The 20,796-nt window shown below is 39.7% G+C and overlaps 1 protein-coding gene across 1 annotated transcript in view; it reads right to left on the reverse strand.

Annotated features, from left to right (window-relative positions):
• Positions 1-1,453: 1,453 nt before the first annotated feature.
• The window catches only part of LOC139717450 (guanine nucleotide exchange factor subunit RIC1-like), a 72,066-nt gene continuing 52,723 nt past the window's right edge, over positions 1,454-20,796 (reverse strand). The window contains exons 16-31 of the mRNA XM_071628956.1: positions 20,086-20,193; positions 19,413-19,561; positions 18,065-18,193; positions 16,818-16,917; positions 16,464-16,591; positions 15,320-15,366; positions 13,354-13,478; positions 12,388-12,530; positions 11,546-11,632; positions 10,428-10,699; positions 9,619-9,789; positions 8,600-8,706; positions 7,876-8,181; positions 7,168-7,342; positions 6,202-6,390; positions 1,454-5,539 (exon numbers count right to left, since the gene is read on the reverse strand). Coding sequence (XP_071485057.1) covers positions 5,299-5,539; positions 6,202-6,390; positions 7,168-7,342; positions 7,876-8,181; positions 8,600-8,706; positions 9,619-9,789; positions 10,428-10,699; positions 11,546-11,632; positions 12,388-12,530; positions 13,354-13,478; positions 15,320-15,366; positions 16,464-16,591; positions 16,818-16,917; positions 18,065-18,193; positions 19,413-19,561; positions 20,086-20,193 — 2,477 coding nt within the window. The 3' untranslated portion in view covers positions 1,454-5,298. The remainder of the gene's footprint in view (positions 5,540-6,201; positions 6,391-7,167; positions 7,343-7,875; positions 8,182-8,599; positions 8,707-9,618; positions 9,790-10,427; positions 10,700-11,545; positions 11,633-12,387; positions 12,531-13,353; positions 13,479-15,319; positions 15,367-16,463; positions 16,592-16,817; positions 16,918-18,064; positions 18,194-19,412; positions 19,562-20,085; positions 20,194-20,796) is intronic.

Raw genomic sequence — 20,796 nt, forward strand, 5'->3', positions numbered from 1 at the left:
ATATTAGTGGAAAAGTGAGCAAAGAAAATGGGATTCCATCGGGATTCGAACCCGAGACCTCCGGATTGCTAGACCGGTGCTCTACCGACTGAGCTATAGAAAGCCCTAGTGCAGTGTTCGTCCCAGAACATATGACTGTAATATGCCAGTAGGATTTGTTGAAGAGGTTGAAGAAGTGTTGCCTATTGTGCTGAAGAAAGAAAAAGATCATCAATGACAAAAAAAAAAAAATCTTCCCACAGCAGTACACAGGCATTTCAGAAGACTGTGAGAGTATTCTGATTATCAAGATAAATCAAACATACTTTACTTAATACTTTTTATTTTTCTCACTTCAAGAGGCATACCAGTCCATCATAAATTTAAAGTGAATAACTTGTTTTTCTTGACAGAAAGTTTGATCTAAACAGAGCCCTTCTGAGCAAGATATGAAGTGCTGGGCTTTAAACCTAATCCATATCATTCTGGAGTTGATTTGTCAAAGCATTTTTGAAAAAAAAAGGCTTATTGGAAATACAAAATAAGAAAGGGATAACTCATAGAAAGAATACAGTGCAGAACATTTACTCCACACAGTACTATAAAAGTGGAAATTGTTGCATTGTGGAAATTGTTGCGCATTTCACGTGATGTGATACTAGTGCGAAAATAAAAGCACATAAATTTTACTGCTTGTCATATGTAATAGTAGTTCATATTTTGATTCTGTGGAATTTAAATAGAGCGAAACTCATCTTACCCGGCCGAGCACGAAAAATTACTCATGTGAAAATTTCCACTTTTAAAGTGATCAGCGAGGCAGGGATGTGACATATGATGGAAAACAAACAAACATTTGGAATGAGAAAGCATGGTTGAATACACACCCATGTTCGGGAATGTGGAGACTCCTTTTAACAAGCCATACAAGGGATACTATACGACTTACCATAGACTTCACAATGGAGTTCATTCCTATATCAACTTGGTCATAATTCAAACAGGTGTCAAAATGAATCATCATCATGTAAGTCCCACATCAAATGATGCACAACAAAGTTGCACCGAACGGGGCTATCACTGATTTCTAAAAAATCATGTCATGGACAAGAAGAATCAATGACAAGACTTTACTTCTATTTGTCCATCTTGCTATTTCAGCTCTTATGCCAGCTCTTTACACAGCAGTTCAGTCTTTTGATACGCTCAAATCACTCTCATGATCAGATTCACTGATATATGAAATAAAAAATACTTCTCATTAAATTGTATCAAAATATAATTTCAGTAAACTGCTACAGACTAATTGATGCAAAAACAGACGAAGAAAAAAATATATAAATATGTAAAAGCAGCAGGCTTATTCCTACTCTGCTACACAATTTAATCTGATATACAGGCATTTGTTGAGACACAAAGTTCTCTGAATAAGGAATGACAATCAGTGCGATTAGATAGAGAGTTCTATATTCATTCCATTTCATATCACGTGTCGAGTCCATTCCAAGCTCTTATCCATAAATACTGTTATTAAAGGAAAAGTAAGTCAAATTTTGTTCCAACACAGGCTTACACATCAATTTCAGTTACTAACGTAGTACACGTACAACCAAAGTGCTCATGCTAAAACGATATTACGTAAAATGGGATAAAATTCTCAAGACTGTTTAACAAAAAGATACAGACACAAATAAAGACACACTACAGCATGAGGAGCCACTATGGTTTTGTAAACTCTCAGTGATTGCTGCATCTCTGGATTAGAATGAAATGTACAAACAGATAAACAGACACGCTAAAATATATGATATAACCCTGTGGTAATACAAAGTATATGATAATACCCTTCAAAACCTATACAAGCTCCATCTGGTGTAATACCAGTGACTGAGAGTGCAGGAACTCTATAAATTAGCTTTTTAAACACTTGTTATTTTACAGATATTTGCACTGAAGATATAGTCATGAAAAGATAGGAAACCCCAAGTATTCAGGCATATTGGCAATAAGAAAGCTAAAAGAAATAACAAAAATAAGATCCCACGATGCTCCCGTTACAGCATGACATTACACACATTCCATTGATGATTTCAATTCAGTTAACTCACAGGATCCCAACCTCTAAGGACACAGTGGATCAAACACAAGGAAAAGAAACATGAATCCAATTGCTCACTAATACAAATCACAATACTGTTGGTTTTCGTTTTCATTGCAAGTTCATCATGGCAGCAGTATTCTCTTAAATCACATTACTGTCGAGCACAAACACATAGCATCATGACAAGCCAATATGACACCATCACATGTGGTCCACAGACTCCTAAAGCCTTATGTCAGACTGCATTCACACTGCGCTGCAAACTTTTGTTACAAAGAATTCGTTGAGCACGACTCTGAAAAATTGATTTCCAATGTAAGATAGTTCATTGAAAATAATATTCTTTCAGCACAGACCTCATACTAATACTGAATTTCACCTACTTACAATGCGCATATTGCCATGATGCTGATTTCATCTTTTCTTTTTTATAAATCATTATCTTGAGTTTCAACGAAATGTATCACAGCATGAAGTCTATGAGGACATGAAATTGCCATGAGGGAAGCTCACTCATAACGATATCACACACATGCAAGTATCTCTTTGCAAGAGAGTGTTGCTTCAGCCCCAGTGTAATTAGGTGCGATCAGACGATACGAAACTACAGTGTATGTGTTCCGTAGTTTGCTTCCCAAAAACTTTCAGAAGTTTGAGCACATGATCACACCAATGACAAAACTAAGCACAGTTTGCATGATGCAAAACTACCTGTAGTTTCAGTTTCTAATATGCATGCTCCACGTGGGCAAAAAACCACGCGCCCTCCTTCAATATAAAAAATGCAAAATGCACAACATGCATAACGATGCGCAAAGTGCAGAATTAAAAAAAACAAACAAAATGGACCTAATCAAGTGACAAACTACTCAGAGTTTCAGCAGTGTGCGGCCACACTACATCAAACTAAGCGTGGCTTCACAAGAAGTGAGGAACTTCCTAAATGCATGCAGGAAGTTTCGCTGAAAGTTTCGCTGGAAATTTCCTGTGAAGTTTTCTATCAGATCGCCTAAACTACGTAAAGCAAAATACACTTTGCTACTCTGTCATGTATACATGTGATGATGCTCTGGCTTTAATTCCTTTATTTTGGGCACATACAAAGACATGAAATGAAAGTAAGTAAACATGTAGCGAGTTGATGAGGAATATGTATTGCTGTCTGGTCCCATATAACATTACCAGTAGTTGGCATGAACATCAAGAGGCTGTCCTCAACAAGAGGCTGCCTATAGCAAAGGGAAGAGTGGTGTCCCTACCAACATTAACAGGGGTCCAAAGTGCTTGGTTCACATGCCTATCTGACTGTTTGATGTGTCCCAAGTAGCCCATGTCTTCATAGGCTGCATTTTGATTTATCTAGAAAACAAATAATGTTGTGAGTTGCAAATAAAAGTAACGGCACAGTGATATGGAACATCACTCAGCACAGTTCTCCCCGAACATGCATTTGAGAACATTTATTAGCAGTGAGGTATGCACAGTGCGTGAGTTAATACCCTGCTTATAGACTAGAGGTCACAGCTTACATAACCACACACAACGCTGACAAGAGAACAAGGAAATGTGTAACAGGCTGAGGGTAGATCCACTTCACTGCTGGTCGTACAGCCCAAGGCTTACACAGAGTCTTTAAAGTCAACTGGGGAACCACATCAACCAGGAAATAAAGCCAAACTGCCATTGTTCTGATTCCAGCTCAACTAACATCTGAAGATTTGAATCATCAGCATTCAACTATGAAGCTCTTTTCAGTCTGGTGGATTGGGGTCCACTTAGCAAATCAGGAGTGACCTTGGTCTACAGTTAAATGGTCAGTCTGGTTATCCTTTCTTTGGCTTCTTTTCAATAGTGACCTCTTTACTGTGGAGAAGGACAGTGAGTCTATCCCACAGAGATGCACATGTGTTCTTCTCTATGGGTTATTGACATAACATCCGGAATCTTAGGCATGCATTGTGCATTTATAGTGTCTACCTCGTCACTTATTCAACATACAATACAAACATCAGATCCACTTACAAGCAGAGTAGTGCACACATTAGCATTAGGAGGGATGCATTAGACAGACTTTGTGCTTCCTTAAAATATAAGAATAATACACCACACAGAAAAGCGAATGAGGGCAACGTGCACAATTTCTTTATGTATTTGGATATTTTACACCTTAGTGCCAAGAAAACAAAGTATCAAGCGTTTATGCAAATGCTTGCTTCAATTGTGAGATGTGCATACATGCAAGTCAACATCTTTTTGTGCCATGACATATCAACCAGAGTTTATTTTGAACCATTCCCTGATTCATCTCTAACTTTCATTTTCTTCACTTCCTCATAACATGCTCTGTTCTCGTTTTTATTTCCATTTGCTCCAATTTCTAGTGTTTTCTCTTCAGTCCCGATACCAGTTCCCAATTCAATCTAATTCTTCTCTTTCCAGGGCTCTCTTAACCAACATATCATTGCTGGGGCGACAAGACCTCGTATCTACAAAATGTCAAATGTTCAGGAGAGCCAAAAAACATGGCGGCCAAAGCACTATAGCGAATGGGAGAGCCTATCTTTTGACATGCCATGGTGGCTTCATTTTTGGAGAAAGACAGTTGGGATTTGGCCAGGACATCACTTAACCCATTATTTGACCATTAATCCAAAAAAGTCATTTTCACCAAAATTTCAGATACATCTTGTATGAGGTCTTGTCACCCCAGCAACTATATGCTAAGCAAAAGTTGGTTCCTGAAGCCTCCTCAAGAAACTTCAAGTAGCATTAGGCTCTGTATAAACAGACAGAACATAGCAAAGGCAATCCAATTCGTTATCAGGCGCTGCAGGTCAATGCCACCTAACATAAACAAACCAGCAGACATAACCAACCACCGTCGATAAACATTGCACAACACGCATTTTTGCATTCATCACACTTGCGCTTCCATGTAAATGTGGTATTCAAAAGCATTGACTATTTATCAGAGGGGAACTCAATTACCAAGAGAACAGAGACAGTCAGGGCTTTGCTTGGGTGAAATCTAAGAGGGGAGCCTGAGCAGTACGAACAGAAAGAGCTTTCAAAACGGGTTCAAGGAGGTTCCAAAGTTTGGTCTTAGGGTATTTCTCTCTCCGCCCAATTCACACACATCACAGTAGGAACTGCAAGCTTCGTCAGAGAGGATTCAGCCGGTGGGTAGCCAGGGGGCATGGGGTAATCTCCCCCCTGTGTCATGAGATGATGCAGGCAGAGTCCTCCTTCTCCTCCTCCCCTTCCTCCTCAAAGACCTCGTCCTCGCAGGTCTCGGGCTCGCCCAGGCTCCCTCTGGAGCTGAGTCTCTTGAGCTCGCTGCTCGAGTGTTCTGAGGCGGAGGAGGACCTAGACCGGCTAGGCGAGGGAGACCGCTCCAAGATGTCTGCCAGGACGCTGGCCTGGGGCTTGATGGCAAGAAGGAGGGGTTTGTAGGCAGGGCTGAAGGAAGCAAACAAAAATGGTCATTCACTATGATGTATATATCAATTACTTTAGTGTCACAGCTATCAAAAGTTTCCCTTTGCAAGCTGTTCCTAATATATTTCTAGATTCATAGCAGTAGTTTCATAGGAGTTGTCATCATCATAGTTTTGTGATAGCAAACAGTATCAAGTACTTATTAATGTACCTGTACAAATATTATTTGATAATTGATATTTTGGGAAATCTGGTTATGATGAGATTGAGTAAATTAAGGTTTCTGTAAAATTAACAGAAAGTGTCAATCAGTGGCACAGCAAATATCATTACACGGATCAAATGATAAAAAAAGGAAATCTAATAAAACAAGCAAAGCATGTCAATTAAATAGCATGTGCCTTTAGGTTGGTTTGATGGCAAATTTTTTATGACGAAGATACCAAACACTTCATGCATACATCTACAACACAGAGTTTGAATTAATTCTGGCTAGAGATTCCATCATTTCATTCATATTTAGTAAGGCTATGTTTTGGAGACAGAGAATTCATATACAACCATTGTGACACATCTCTCTGGTAAACTGATGTTAGAATTAGAGTGGGAGCACTTTGGATGAGACTATCCCCAAGTGTCTTACATAGAAGGTTGCTACGAGAATTAAAGACTGTGAGTCTCACCAGTCAGTGTCAGCCCAGACTTCCAGGTGGGAAAGTCCCTCTTTCATCCTGGTGACGACATCACTCGGGGCTTCCCCCAAACTGGCAATGTTGACCACCTGGCTGAGAGCTGACCGGTCGCGTAGTATGATGGCTATCAGTAGACCCCACTCCAGGCATGATGACTCTAAGACTATCTTCAACAGGTACCTACATCAAACACAAAATACATCATGTTACACCATTTCACTTTGATAACGTCTACAGTCATTGCAAAATTTCGTAAACAACAGACAAATATTCCAATATTTCATTTATACTGCTCCATGCCTTAGTGTCAGTACATAAAGTCAACACAGTGTACATGATGATACAATGTGCTACTCCCAAACCAAACGTCTGATATCCAGTATATCTCACATGTCCAAGTACGTCAGGTTACATCTGCTCTGGATATACTGAGATATGAACAACTTGTCTGAATGATTACATAAGACACGGCAGTGGATCATCACAGAGGGATAATACAAGCGACTCCCATGAAATTGACGTCCACAGGACCAGCCATTTTCTTTCGTTACATCTAAATTCCATTATAGCCGAAAAACAAAGTATACATAGACATATAAAGATTACAATTTGGGGATCTTAAGTTTATTTGGTTGTAGGGAAATTTTGTTATAACTGTGTTCATTGCCAGTGAAGTGCCCTGTACTGCACAGGGGTTTGTTGAAAGAAAGAAAAAATCCAAGTAATAATCTTATTCACTAAATCATTTATTCACACTCAAGTGAAAACAGCAAGGGAGTTAGCTATGCGACAGTTTGTTTATGATTACACTTGGCTGTTATTATGTAGGAGAGAAACATTTCTTTTAACCAGATTATTTCTACATGTCATTAAAACTCTAGCTGTCTTTGAAATGGTAAGTAACCTTTCTGAAGGCTGTCTACCAGTCTAGGGCAAGTTGAGAGAATCCTGGCTAACCTGAGTTCCCTTTCCGACTGCTTTGGTCCGTTCTGGACAATCTCCCTGAAGAACTGCTCCAGTTCGTCCACAGTCACGTTGTTGGACCAAAAACTGTCCTCCAGATTGTTGTCCCCCTCTCCTAGAAGGCTGCCCTCAGAGGCCTCCGTAGTGCCAATGCTGGTCTCGTCAGATCCTGAGAATGCAGATAAACGCCTGTTAGTGTCCAGCAGATAATTTATACTCCCACGGTCTAATAGGTGTCATGTGGAATGTGAATGAAATGGAAAATTATGATGAACAAGTTTAATGTACAGTGCACATCACGTTCCATTCCAGATGAAAGCAACTTTTCTGAAATTTCTATTGTGCGCAGAATGACACGCACACACTAAGAAACAAAATGTTGCAAAGAGAAAATACAATGTAAATATCACACATTTCCTTTCATCTCAATGTATTAAGTTATAATATGGCATGAAACTCTTTCTTTACGAAATTAAAACAAAACTTTGCTATTTAATCAAGTGTCGGTGATCTGCAGCACTAAGTGGGACATCTCCTCCGTCACTATGCCGACAAAGTTTGAAAACTTTAGCGAGTAGTCACAGACAGCAATCAAGAAGGCCACCCTCAATGTTTAAAATATTCACAGAACTAAACTAGTTTTCCATCATTGGTAAAGTGACCCAGCACCTGGGCTGCTGTGCAAACTCTACAGACACTCACCTTTTGCTGAGGGATGTTTGAGCATGGCCTCCTCCGTCCTCGTCTCACTGTTTGTACTCTCAGACAGGGTGCTCTGGGTCCGCAACAGCTTGTGGTTTACCACACCCCCTTGACCACTACTGCTGTTGCTGCCACTGGCGGCAGCAACGGCAGTGTTGGGAGGGGTGGTAGCTCTGGTCTGGGTGTTTCCACGACCCATTCCACCGTACCCGACGGAAGGAAATAGGTTGTCTGGGGAAGAAGGTGACTCAGCCGGTGTGTGGACTCCATTCAGTGGGTTGCCTGATGGCGTAGTGGCTCTGGACACTGTGAAGCGAGAGTGACCGAGGCATAGTTTTGTGTTGGGTGGGTTCAATACAATCTTCCTATAGCGCTGAGCAAACTACTAATTCACAAAGTTGGCATGTATGACTGCAGAAAGTAAAGTAATACTGAAGATAAATGCCCATTTCTCATCAAATTTCCTCTCAAGCTGCCTTCCTGAAATATATAGATATTTGTTATTTTTCACAAGTAAATGATATCATATGAAAGATTGCACAATGATACAATTTTTTTCAATACAAAGAGCCTGACTTCCATTCACTTCATCTTCAATTTTAAACTTCTCATTCACCGTGACAACTGAACTGGAAAGAAACCATTCAAGCATATGACTGCTGTGTATTGAAGACTTACAAAGAGAATGACATCATTTGAGGTTTAAAGGGAAATATGAACCTACCATGTTTACTCCCTGAGGGACTTCCCACTAAGGGTAGAGGCCAGTTGAAGTCTGAGTGTAATCTCTGCAAGGCATCCACAAAGCTGTCCACTCTAGCCACTCTTGTCCTGTTATTTTCAAGATATCAATAACATCCATGACACCACTGGACTAGGAGCATCAGGGACTATCAACATTGTTTATTGTTGCTATATCATACAGATATTGCCTTTTTGGAGATGTAATATAACACTTTACATCCCTATGGGAGATATATTTACCCCAAGAGAATAATTTTCATGAAGTGTGCAGCACTGAGGGAAAATATTGCCTCAATGGGAAGATATAACTCTCAAGGGCCTGTCAAGTGTTATATCACAATGATAGATAAGGCAATATTTGTCATACTATGGTATACATAAATAAACATAATTTCATTGTGGCATGGACTCACACCAATTTGGATGGTTGTAAAGTTAAGCATTATACATCCCGTCAGGAGCCAGTCAAGTACTGGAATTATATTACCTGCAGTGACTTAACTGCTCACAATGTAAAAATTTTGATCCTTGCTGCATAAGTTATATGATAACATTATGATCCGTGAGTGACCAGTTGCGCATGATGAATGTAGTCCATTTAATATCACAAAATCACTTCATGTCAGTGAGTTATGAATGTTTGAAAACTACAGAGGAATCAAAATGCCTTAAACTCTGTATTAACAGGTGAAACATTCAAAAATTCTATGTAGACACATGTTCTGCAATTAACTACATTCGTCACATGAGGACTGAGCTTCTCCAGTAACATTGTATAATTCAATTCCATTTTGCATTAACTTTAATCCATTTACTAAATTTTCTTTAAAATCTGCAAGACACAATCTTGTGAAAATCCTGTCAATGAAGGGGCATTTCATTGCAAGCTGTAATATCAACAGCTATTGAAAGATAGTGGTTGCCATGGTTTTGACACGGGTACATCACAACACTGATAAAGCTCCTTCCTCTCCCTCCTTCCCTGTGAAGACCACTCACCTTTCCCTCACCAACCATGAGGTGAGCTTGAAGTCCAGGTAGCCAGCAAACATGCCTAGCTCCCTCAACCTGTAGGCTGTCAGCAGCTTCTTGGCGTGTCTAGACAGGATGAGATCTATGTAGAACTCCTCTGCTGTGGAGTCTGGCAGGCTGTTCTGTCTAGACAAACTCCTAATATCACACACACACACACACACACACACAATGAAAGGACACCAGACATAGCGATGTGAGCAATACAAATGGGAGGCAACAATGTCCTCTTATAATGCAAACTACCACTGTCGATACCAAAGTTTAAACTGTTGCTATGGATACATCTAGACAAATCATTGTAGGTGATTAATATTAAAGCCTAATGATGTGCTCTTACCATGGCTACATACTTTCTGCTGCTGTTGAAAAATATGTCTCGCACAACTTTACATCAAGCTCAACATGTGTGCCAAATCTCTCTCGAATCGCCTGAAAACTTGAGAAGCAGTTTGATTTGCAACATCTGCACCAAACTGACTGCCTGCCACCCAACCCAATTCATAGCATACCCCCTTCCAACTTCATTTGGTGGGGGTAAACTATTATAAATTGCATTTTGCAAACATTCTCAATTGTTTATATTTGTCTCTTAATCTTCTACCTCTATATGACTGTCACACTACTAATCATTAAAAAAAGAAACAAATCAAGAGGGTCATAACAGAGCAGCTTTAGGACCCCTACACTTACATCCTTGAGGGATTTAGGAATTCGTGTCTACTTGTTACCATTATACAATGAAAGTATATGACCAAATGAGGATAGCCCTTTACCTCTTGTCCCCTGAGCTTTGTTCAGCCTGTTTCTCTGACCCCAGGCTAGCCTTGGAGCTGTGACTTGGATGTCTGCCTCGAGTCTTGGGGACATTCCCCGACACAGCCGCCATCCCCACCCCAAGGGGGAACATGTGATGGTTGGCCAGCGGAGGAGGGGTGCGGGCCGAGTCCCCATCCCCAGAACCAATGGCCCGCAGGAAGCGAAGTAGGTCCCTGCACAAAGACCACTCACAGTGTTCTAGGGCTGCATCAAGCAGCTGAGTGGCATGCTGTAGGAATACAGGTAGACAACATTAAGTTATGCATTCACCATTGTACATAAAGTTATATATTTACCATCTTACATCTAGTCATGCATTCACCATTTCACATCTATTTATGTATTCACGATCTTACATCTAGGTATGCATTCATCATCTTACATCTAGTCACATTGTATGTGTTCATCATCTTACATCACATTATATACTCATCATCTTAAAACAAGACACCCTGACATATTCAAATCACAAATCTGATGAAAAGAACAGGGAAGGGGATTGTTTCATACTAAAAGAAGCATCTCTTGTTGAAACAGTCTACAAATCTTCCATTCCAAAGAGAAAAAATAATGGAGCAGGAACTGGGTCCCACACGTCTTACATAACAGTCTGGCACTCTCCTTCATATGCTAGAGTGTTTACATGATATCATGTGTTGTGCCAAGTTGTAACAAATTTACAAATGGGGTCATAATATAACATGTGGGTAAAATTCTTTTCACTGATGGGCTGCAAATCAGAAGGAAATAACAATGTAACCTAGTGCTGGTGTGTAGGTGTTTGTGGCATTCATAAGTACATGGTAAATAAAGTTTGATAAAGGAACTACTCCCTTCAATCAACACAATGCTTCGTTCACTGATCAGCACGAATGTATTGATGCAGCTGCTTAAGAAAGAACTGTTATCCTCCCCACCCTTGTTGAATGACAGTGACATTTGTGTGGACTGAGATACTATTGCCTAAAGGCTTACACAACAGCTAGTCATTTGTGGGTGGGTGGGTAGTCAGTGAAACAGGTTGGAAATTTGTGGCTAGCTTCATGGGTGCAAACAGGGTGAAAGAAGAACTCACATGTTTGCTGGCCTTGACCGTTTCCAGGTTCTGTAGAATGATGAGGTAGGAGGCTGCTGTCTGTAGGCTGCCTGTTCTCAGACACTCCTGGTAAATGTCAAGGATAAGAGCATAGATGCATGTATTACCACCACAGAAATCAATTCACAGTTGCAGCATTGCAAGCTATGGTAGTAATGTAACCCAAGTGTCATGTACTTTACATTCAGCTTGTCTGCCTTTCAGAAATACCTTGCAGGTAAAATATCAGTGGTTATAAACAACTGACATGTACTGGTTTACTGAACATTATGCTGGACAAATATATTCACTTTGAATTCTCATTGCAATTTCTACAGTACTTTGAATAATACAGACAGCAATAATGATTACATCAAATTCACTCTAGTTATTCTAGTTGGTCTAGTTTTCTATCCTAAAAACTATAATTACTTTGTAATATTCAATCTAGTTGTCACCAAAGTATCACATTCATCACTCCTTCCATATCCTGACTACACACCTGTTGCTGAACTGGACATCATAAATGTGCCACACTATAGCTAGACACCAGGCTTCACTGCAGCTAGACATCTGGCTGCACTGTAGCTAGACATTAAGCCACACTGTAGCGTAACATCAGGCCACATTTTAACTAGACATCAGGCAATACTGTAGCCAGGCAACACTGTAGCCAGACATGAGAGCATACTGTAGCCAGACATCAGGCCACACTGTAACAAGACATCAGACCACACTGTAGCTAGACATCTGGCTACAGTGTAATCAGACTTAGGCCGCACTGTAGCATAAAACATTTCAATCACACACATTCACTACACACCAGTGATCTCTAGACTAACCTCAAAGAGATCCTGAGGGTTTCCGACAGAGGCAAAGAGGTATGGCCACAGTGCAATCTCTGTCTTCCTAGCACAGTGGACCACTGTCTCCAAATACTGAGGAAACTCCTGGATGAAGGCTACTACTCGTGGTAATAAGGCATCTACAGAAACACAAACAAAAATAATGGTTTTAACATCAGCGGAGTCATACTGACAAAGTTGGCAACAGTATCAATATCACTGAAATTCACCCATCCTGCCCAAAGGCTACCTCTCCTAAAATACAACATTAGGGGTGGGGAGAGGCAATGCAGTTGACTCTATACCCCATGCATGAGCCATGAATGACCCCATATAACAAGGTCGCTATTGAAAAACAGCCATCATGTATGGTGAGTACACATCAGGGGATAATCCAAACAATAACAATCATATCAATTTAAATTTTTTCTATTTCCAGGAGGTGTGTCATTAGGGTGATTACTCACATGACATATTGAACTACAGTCTACTTGGTTTAATCATATGTGTGGCTTTTCTGTTTGGTACAATAAAGTGAGCTCACCTCATATGATCATCTCACATTACACATGACATCATCAGAGCCTATTTGCCATGGCTACAGTGTTTATGTGTATTTTGTGATCTAAGGGTTATAAGACGAGCTGATTGTAATTTTAGTAAACAGCAATCAATGTAGAGTGCATCATCAATCTAAATGGAGTAATTGACGTGCTGAGTGAGGCAAATGATTGGCAGTTTTAAAGCTCACTGCAATGAGCATATTTGAGTGTATGTGAATAATTAATATCAAAGGCAAATACTTGTCTCAAAAACAGTTCTGCTGGAACCGCACAACAGTTTGATAGCATGTATCACATGCCTGATTCCCTGTGTCTTTAAGGCCAGTTTTACATGCATCTCAGAAAGCTTGGTCACATGAGGAGGAGGAGACACATCATGACTAGAGTGAGATAAGTATACCTGGTATGGGTTCTGAGGCTGTGGCTTCCTCTTCCAGTACTTCATGCAGCATGAGTTCTAGGACGTGAGAGAAGTAGGGTAGGGACATACAGCTCCTGGCGATCTGAAGGGCATGCATGCCTAGGCTGTAGGGGGAGACACAGTTAGAGAGAGAACAGAGTCAGGTGGGGACTGGCCCAACGCTTCCTCCTTTCGGTGCACTCTGGACAAACTCTACCAGCTGGTATGTACACTGTATACAGATTCTTACTGTGCCTCAAAAAGGTTACTTGTTGAAACTTGACTCGGTTCCTTCTGTGGGACAAGAAGATGTAAGGGCAACTCCTCAAATCTCTCCTAGGTGCTTTTGTTTGGATGGGGTGGCTTGCCACAGCACCAAGGTGTCTCATTGCCTCAGACAAGGTGCCTTGGTGAGCTTCAGCAAGTCACCATCTTGCGTTATTGTCCTAAAGGAAGTGCCTACATGAGTTTGATTAACTCTCCTCGGAGCCTACTTGAATTCTGAGAGGCATTCCTATCACTTACATTGTACTTGTCCCCTTACAAGGTGCCTAGGCAAGTTTCATTATGTTACCTTTTGTTGCACACTTAAGCTTCAATATGTGTACTATCTCAAAGCAAACATCAATCCAGTCGGGAATCACAAGCTACCAATGGGGCTACTCAATCTAGTTAACACATACAAGCAATGATGAGCTAATACACTCTTCATATGACGACTTTCACAATTCTCATCAAGAATCATCATCCATATCTCAGAATCTTTACTCCAGACTGCCGTTTGCATTTCAAAGTGTGCACCCTCTCATCCTCACTGACATATCCAAAGCACCACTCTCTGAAGTCCATGAAATAACTGCAAGACAGACATGGCATATCATCCACTTATTGCTCCAAAACTTGTATTCTATGTACCATTCTTAAGAGTAAATTCAGTACATATCATGAGAAGAACCTGTGGGGAAATTTCTCTGGATATAGCAGGGAAGAGGGATGAATTGATATGAATTTATCAAAGACCCTGCACCCACTTTTAGCTCATTGCATGCAGGCATTGCACTACCAATCTAGAACCTAATTTGGAGCATGACGAACAGTTTGAACCGTGCCCAACAGAAGCCCACTGAGCTAACCTGTAGTTGAGTACCACCTCAAGGGGGAGAAAGGCCAGCCCTTTAACCAAAACATTTTGCTGTAGTGATCTGGATGTTACATACCTACCAACCATCAAATCATCAATGTCCATGGCTGGAGAAAGACTGAACAAGATCTCACATTTTTAATTACTAAAATCCTCCACTAAACATTCTCATTCTTAAAATGTGCTCATACTAATCACACATGGAAATGAGTTAAGTATACCAGGTAAGAGTCAGCTGGCTAACACTGATACAGCCAGCCAGTACTCTTTGAAAGCAAGGATCTTAACACAAACTGAGATTGGTAAAATGCTCTACCATCTGTTTTGCTGACTGTGTTGAAATATTGCCCTCAATAAATAAAACAAGGGGGTTCTTTCTGGACCAAAGTGAAAAGAAAAACATAGATTTTACATTTTGAAATGTATACAAAAATACAATAAACAAGAATAAACTTCCCAAGTATGCAGTATTTTTATACTGTAAAACATGATATATTCGCGGCATGAATTTTTCGCGAATTGGAAGCGACGGCCTTTTTTGCGGCATGAAATTTTTGCGAACTGGAACTGGTATTCAATGCATATAGTGTAGACAAGAACTTTTGCGTACATTTTAATTTCGCAAATCTTCGTGCTCACGAAATTCGCGAAATTAAAATGCACGCGAACATTTCTCGTTTTACAGTACTTCAACTGAATCAATCTACATTGTGTCAATGAAAGCCTTGCCCAACAAATTTTTTAGGTCGAATGTTTATCAAATGCATCCAAATATAGAGAATAGTATGCATAAAGTAGCATGAAAGAAATAAGATCCATACTTACTTTCTCCTCAGTAGCTGCCTCAGTATATGATGTAGATAAATTTGTGTCTGTAAGAAATGCAGAGCACAATGAGCTAGTACAGATAACTGAACACAACTTCTGCAAAAGATATGTAATAGTACCAATACTATAAAACAAGGATTCAGAATTCCTGACTCTCTCTAACATTTGATTGATTGATGTTTTCTTTTTCTTTATCAATTTGGATGGAACAGCTGCTGGTAAGCCACATCACTTTCCATGCCAGGTTTGTTCTGTTAACCTGCTCCAAGAAAGGTGCTTATGAGCTGCTGGCTACATAAACATTTCTAACATCATAAATGTATCCCAAGGAAAACCTAAACTATTTGTCTATTGTATCTATGATAGTTAAAGGCATAATTTACCATTTGCAGATGAAACAAACAGCCAGCATTAGTGCTTTAAAATAGTTCTAAAATGTGAGTTAGGGATAGAAATAACCACTGCCAAAATTTGAATGGGTAAAATCGATGTTAAGTATTGTTAAATATACAAAATGTGAACAATAGTTATAATAGAAATGTTTCAAAACTAAACCATCTACAGTTACGGTTTATTGACTAGAATACAGATATCTCCTTATATTTTAGGCTTTATCGCGAAAATTTTATATGATAGTATGTTTTGTTGTACAACAGACCAACACATATGCATTAAATGCCATATCTTGAATTTTTTTAAAATCACTGTTCCCAAAGGTAAACAGGACCTTTAAGGTAGGTAGCAAGAAGTGCATATCAATATCTACTTATAGCAGCAGGTAATCTAAAGAGAAAATGTAACATATCTAAGAACATGGGAGCAAATATTAGATCCTCTTGTTAACAACTTATCTATTGGATCAAGCAAAACAGGCCTCCAAAATAACTATGACAATGGAAGAATGAGACATCCACAGTTATTGTACATATCGAAAGGACTATATATGCAGTTTTAACTCATTTAATCAAATTTGACTCTATCTTGTACATGTAGATTTACTGAAGTCCAAAGTAACAATGTAAATATATGCAATACACATATATCATAGACAGTTGAAGGATATGCATATCCAGAAGATAAACCGGTGGAACAATCGTGGCAGAGTTAAGAGAGAAATATATATGACCATCTTTCAACTCACTGTTCTCTCTAACGTTGTGAATGGCAAGCTGGGGCATCGACTTCTCCTCTCTACACTTGGGGTCAAGGGTTCAAAGTTCAGCAGGTCGCAGGATGCACCAAGCACCACTGCATCCTCGAAGAGCACAGCTGGATGAGGAAGAAAAGAAAATTATTGAAAAGTACATAATGTGTGTGTGTCAACCCAAGCGAGAAAGAACAGCAAAAACTTTAAAGTGATGGGCTCCAAATTTCACAATGTAAAGATGCAAGAAATCTGTCCATCTCTTATGATTACACTGGATAAGATACTCCACCTGATAGCTAAACAAATGGTCTGATGCAAGTTAAATACAAGCAATAAGAAGAGTCTCACCCAGAGGGTATATCCTGAGTTGGAATGGTAGCATGATGCGTTTGGACAGGAAGCTGTGATGTTGTTTCTCAGACTGGTTAGGAAAGAGGGGCAGCCACACCTGAGAAAAGAAAAATAATGTGGAAAAGTGGAATTAAGATCCTTTGACAGTAATATGATGGATTTAGCTATCATGTACAAATAACTGGAGTGTAGTTGTCGAAGGAGCCCTTGTGGTATTTTCAGGTGAGATAAATAGGTTCACGCAGCTCATTAAATCACAAGTACTAATGATTCAATATCATTTGTGACCCTGCACCACAAAACAAATAAAAAGTCGCCAGACATGGATTTTTAGTTAAGAGCATATTCTGAAAGAGCAGACTTCAAGCTCTAAAATGATGTATAACTGATATCAAATGGACTCTCCTAACCTCTCTAAATATTGGAAAGAAAGCACACACTCCAGAAAAGTGTGAACTGAGAAAAGGGGCTCTAAAGCAGGGTCTGTTCAAGCGTTTAATCTTTACCAAGCCGTGCTACCTGTGCAATGAATGGGACAAAAAACAGGATAAAAACCATCGGTTTAACCACAACAAAGGGATTATCAGATTAAGCTAAAACTGAGCATGTTCTATTAACACGTTCTCTTCATGATATATGCCAACTTTCAAAGCAGTAGCATTTTCCTTTCTAAAGTTATTAGAGTTAAAATTGAAGAGTATATACAGGGTTTTTTAAAGAAATTAAAGGGGGACTCTAAAGACCCTCCTAATCACACTATTCTAAGAAAAGTGTTCCAGATAAACTGCTAAAAAACACGCTTTCCTGTTCATTTCATGATACCAAATTTTTACATAATGTAGAAGACGACGTGCTCTTTCAGAAAATATAAAAAGTCAAGATTGACCAAATTGACCCTTTTCACCTACTGTACATTCAGTCCTCACACAAAATCAGTGCGTGCGACTTTTTTTTTTCGTTTTGTGATGCATGGTCACATTTAACGCATCATTCACAATATTGACTTGTTATTCAGACAATCAATACTGCATCCACACATAGAAGCATTAACAGACAGTCATACATAATTCCACACATGATTATCATGACATCATTGACATGAAATGAGCACAAGAACAACTTTGAGAAGCAATGGTGCCACATACAATCAGCCCATATTGCTTATCTTCACCTGACAATGAAGATTTTGTCATAAAAATGGAAAATGGAAGAAAATGACACTAGGAGCAAGAGGAGGCCCTTACCTTCATGCCTGCAGCTCCACAGCCTAGCCAGAGGGACTCCATGAGGTGTGGCTTGATAGAACTAGACCTCGTGGTGGTCCACATGTTCTCTACTGATGAGGCCAAGACTATCGGAGCAAGGAATGGAATCTACAACAGAACAAGTATGATACCAAAATCTCATCAAACAAATTCCTCCAAACACTTTATCTTGACGTTGGTTTTTCCAGCATGAATATGATAACTTTAGCACATTGATACACTAAACCCATTGAAGACTATTCCCTAAGTATACGCGGGCAGGTGTCAATGGGTAATATGTGTTTAAAATGGCAAAATCAGCTCATCCTCAACAGCTTGCGAAGTGGTAATACAGGAATGTCATTTGAGGTATTGCCAATACACAAATGCCTCTTGGCCAATCCTGTTTCAGATGCATTGTGGCATGGCTCATTAGTTAAATCCAGTCTGGGCTGAATCTCACTCACTAGACTAGCACATGAACATCATTACCTCCGCCAAGGGAGGAGGTTATGTTTTCGTTACCATTGGTTTGTTTGTTAGTTAGTTAGTTTGTTTGTTTGTGCGTGTACAAAATAACTCAAAAAGTAGTTAACATACACTGTATTTGAATGAGACTTGCAGGAAAGGTTGCGAATGACACAAGGAACAGATGATTACATTTTGGTAGTGATCCGGATATTTTTACGGGTTTTATGAAGGATTTTCGATAATTTACCACGTAGGGTCAATGAACTTGGGAAATCAAGCTGCTCATTTTTGAAGTTTTCATGCGCGTACTAAAGTGCGTGCTCTAGTTTCTGCTGGGGCGAGGCGCGCCGCGCATCTGAGGGTTTATGACGTAACAAAGGCTTCTATATTGGGAAATAGGGCGATTTTTCAGTGGGTGGAAATCACTGATCTCTATGGAAGAGCAAGATCATCGGTGGAAAGTAACTGCTTGGCGGAAGTCTGCGCTCTCGGAGTGCTTTTCTAGTTTGTATATGCAACCAGGAAGAGTTGGGGAAGTAGCGGTAGAGCTACCAACCAACCAACGCAGGTCATGACTTTCATCCAGGAGTATTTTTTAGGATTTCTGTACTTTTCATCATGTGACCAGCACATTGCATCATTGCAGTGGCAACCTATGACTTTAATGGTCTCAAATCAGTCATGTACACATTGATTGCATTAAATCGTGTTTGAACGAAGCCACAAGCCAGACAACGACTATGCTACCAAGCTCTCTCACAGTGCATCTGTGACATGGCTCTACAACAGTGCTCTGCGTATTGGCGATACCCCCAATTGGCAAAGGACATTCAATGTAGTCTTGATTTCAGGAGTTTCCCCAAGTAAACCAACTTACTTCAGCCTCTTTGTTTTTCCTCCTGTCATGGTAGTCATTCTTGGCCATAGGGACTCTGGATCGGTCTCTCTGTAGCATCAAGACACGGCCAGCCACGTTGATGATAAGGCTTTCCGCCTCATAACTCTGGTTGGTCAACTTGGTGGACACTGGGGGATACAAAGTCCAAAAGCTCAGATCAAACTTCTTGCATGAACAAGTTTAACACAAAAGGTATTAATATGATCTCTATTTGTCAATACAAACAAATAGCTGCAATTGATGCATTAAGAACAAGCAAATAACATAATGCTGAACAATTAAACAGCCACATCCATTTATACAAGTGAACAATTTGGTGAATCGTATCATATTTTGTGATACAGAACAGATATGATGATAGCTGAAATGACAAAAGTTAATGTGCCAAAACTTCTGAAAAGAAAAAACAAAATAAAACAAAAACAAAATAGTGTATTTGAAGAAACTGTAAAGGAACCAATTGAAAGGGAACAAAGCAAGAGAGCCAATATTATATTGTACATTTTACAACTCCTGTTTCTAATAGGCACATTTGCACGCATACAAATGACAAAGACAAGATGGGTGTGAAGAAGAAGAGGCACATGAGAGAAAGGGGGAATAATGTGCAAGCTGGCTCTAGAAAGGTGAAGTTAAATGACAAACTACTCACCTGATTCAGTCCTGAGTGATGTGAGTGTTAGGGACACAAGAGATGATGGATGTGGCACAAAGTTAGCCAGAGACAGGTCCTGTATCCTGGTCAGAGTTGCACTTGGGGCTGAAAGAGACAGAAGTACACGTCACTTCATTCATTGTATCTTGAATCAGCCAGCAATGTACATCTTTCATCTCTTAGCAAAGTCATACTAGATGCTTCCCACGTGAAGTATGTAGCCTAATTTGCACATGGTGAATGGAGGATTTGAACAGAAACTGTTAATAAAATGGTGAAAGGGATCCTAATCAAGTGACTGGCTGCAAGCTTTCACTTGACCAGTCTTTTATTTTGCCTAAATGCCCAAATTGACTTCTCACCAGGTGTTAGAACACTAATGACCAGTATTAACATTTGATCATCTGCGCTCAGCTGCATCATCTGTGTATGAAAATTGCATTGCAGCTTGTAACATGTGTGTGGTTCATTTAGCTTGGAACTGGTGCTGATGGCCTGATAATCCTGAGGAAATGACTGCTGCCAAATTTTAATCATGTCACAATTAATAAAATAAATAATGCACATCATTTTAGTCAAGGGTTCATAAAAACATCTATCCTCTGTAACTTTTAAACAGTCCAAAACATTTGTTGGGCCATATGGTTTCTCATCCTGAGAGTGAAGGTTGATGGCCTACTTTGACAGTCAAACCTTCATCTGCAGAAA

This window comes from Diadema antillarum, unplaced genomic scaffold (assembly GCF_040938485.1).
Source record: "Diadema antillarum isolate AM-2024a unplaced genomic scaffold, OU_Dant_1.0 scf00000075, whole genome shotgun sequence".
In the NCBI taxonomy this organism is placed as follows: domain Eukaryota; kingdom Metazoa; phylum Echinodermata; class Echinoidea; order Diadematoida; family Diadematidae; genus Diadema; species Diadema antillarum.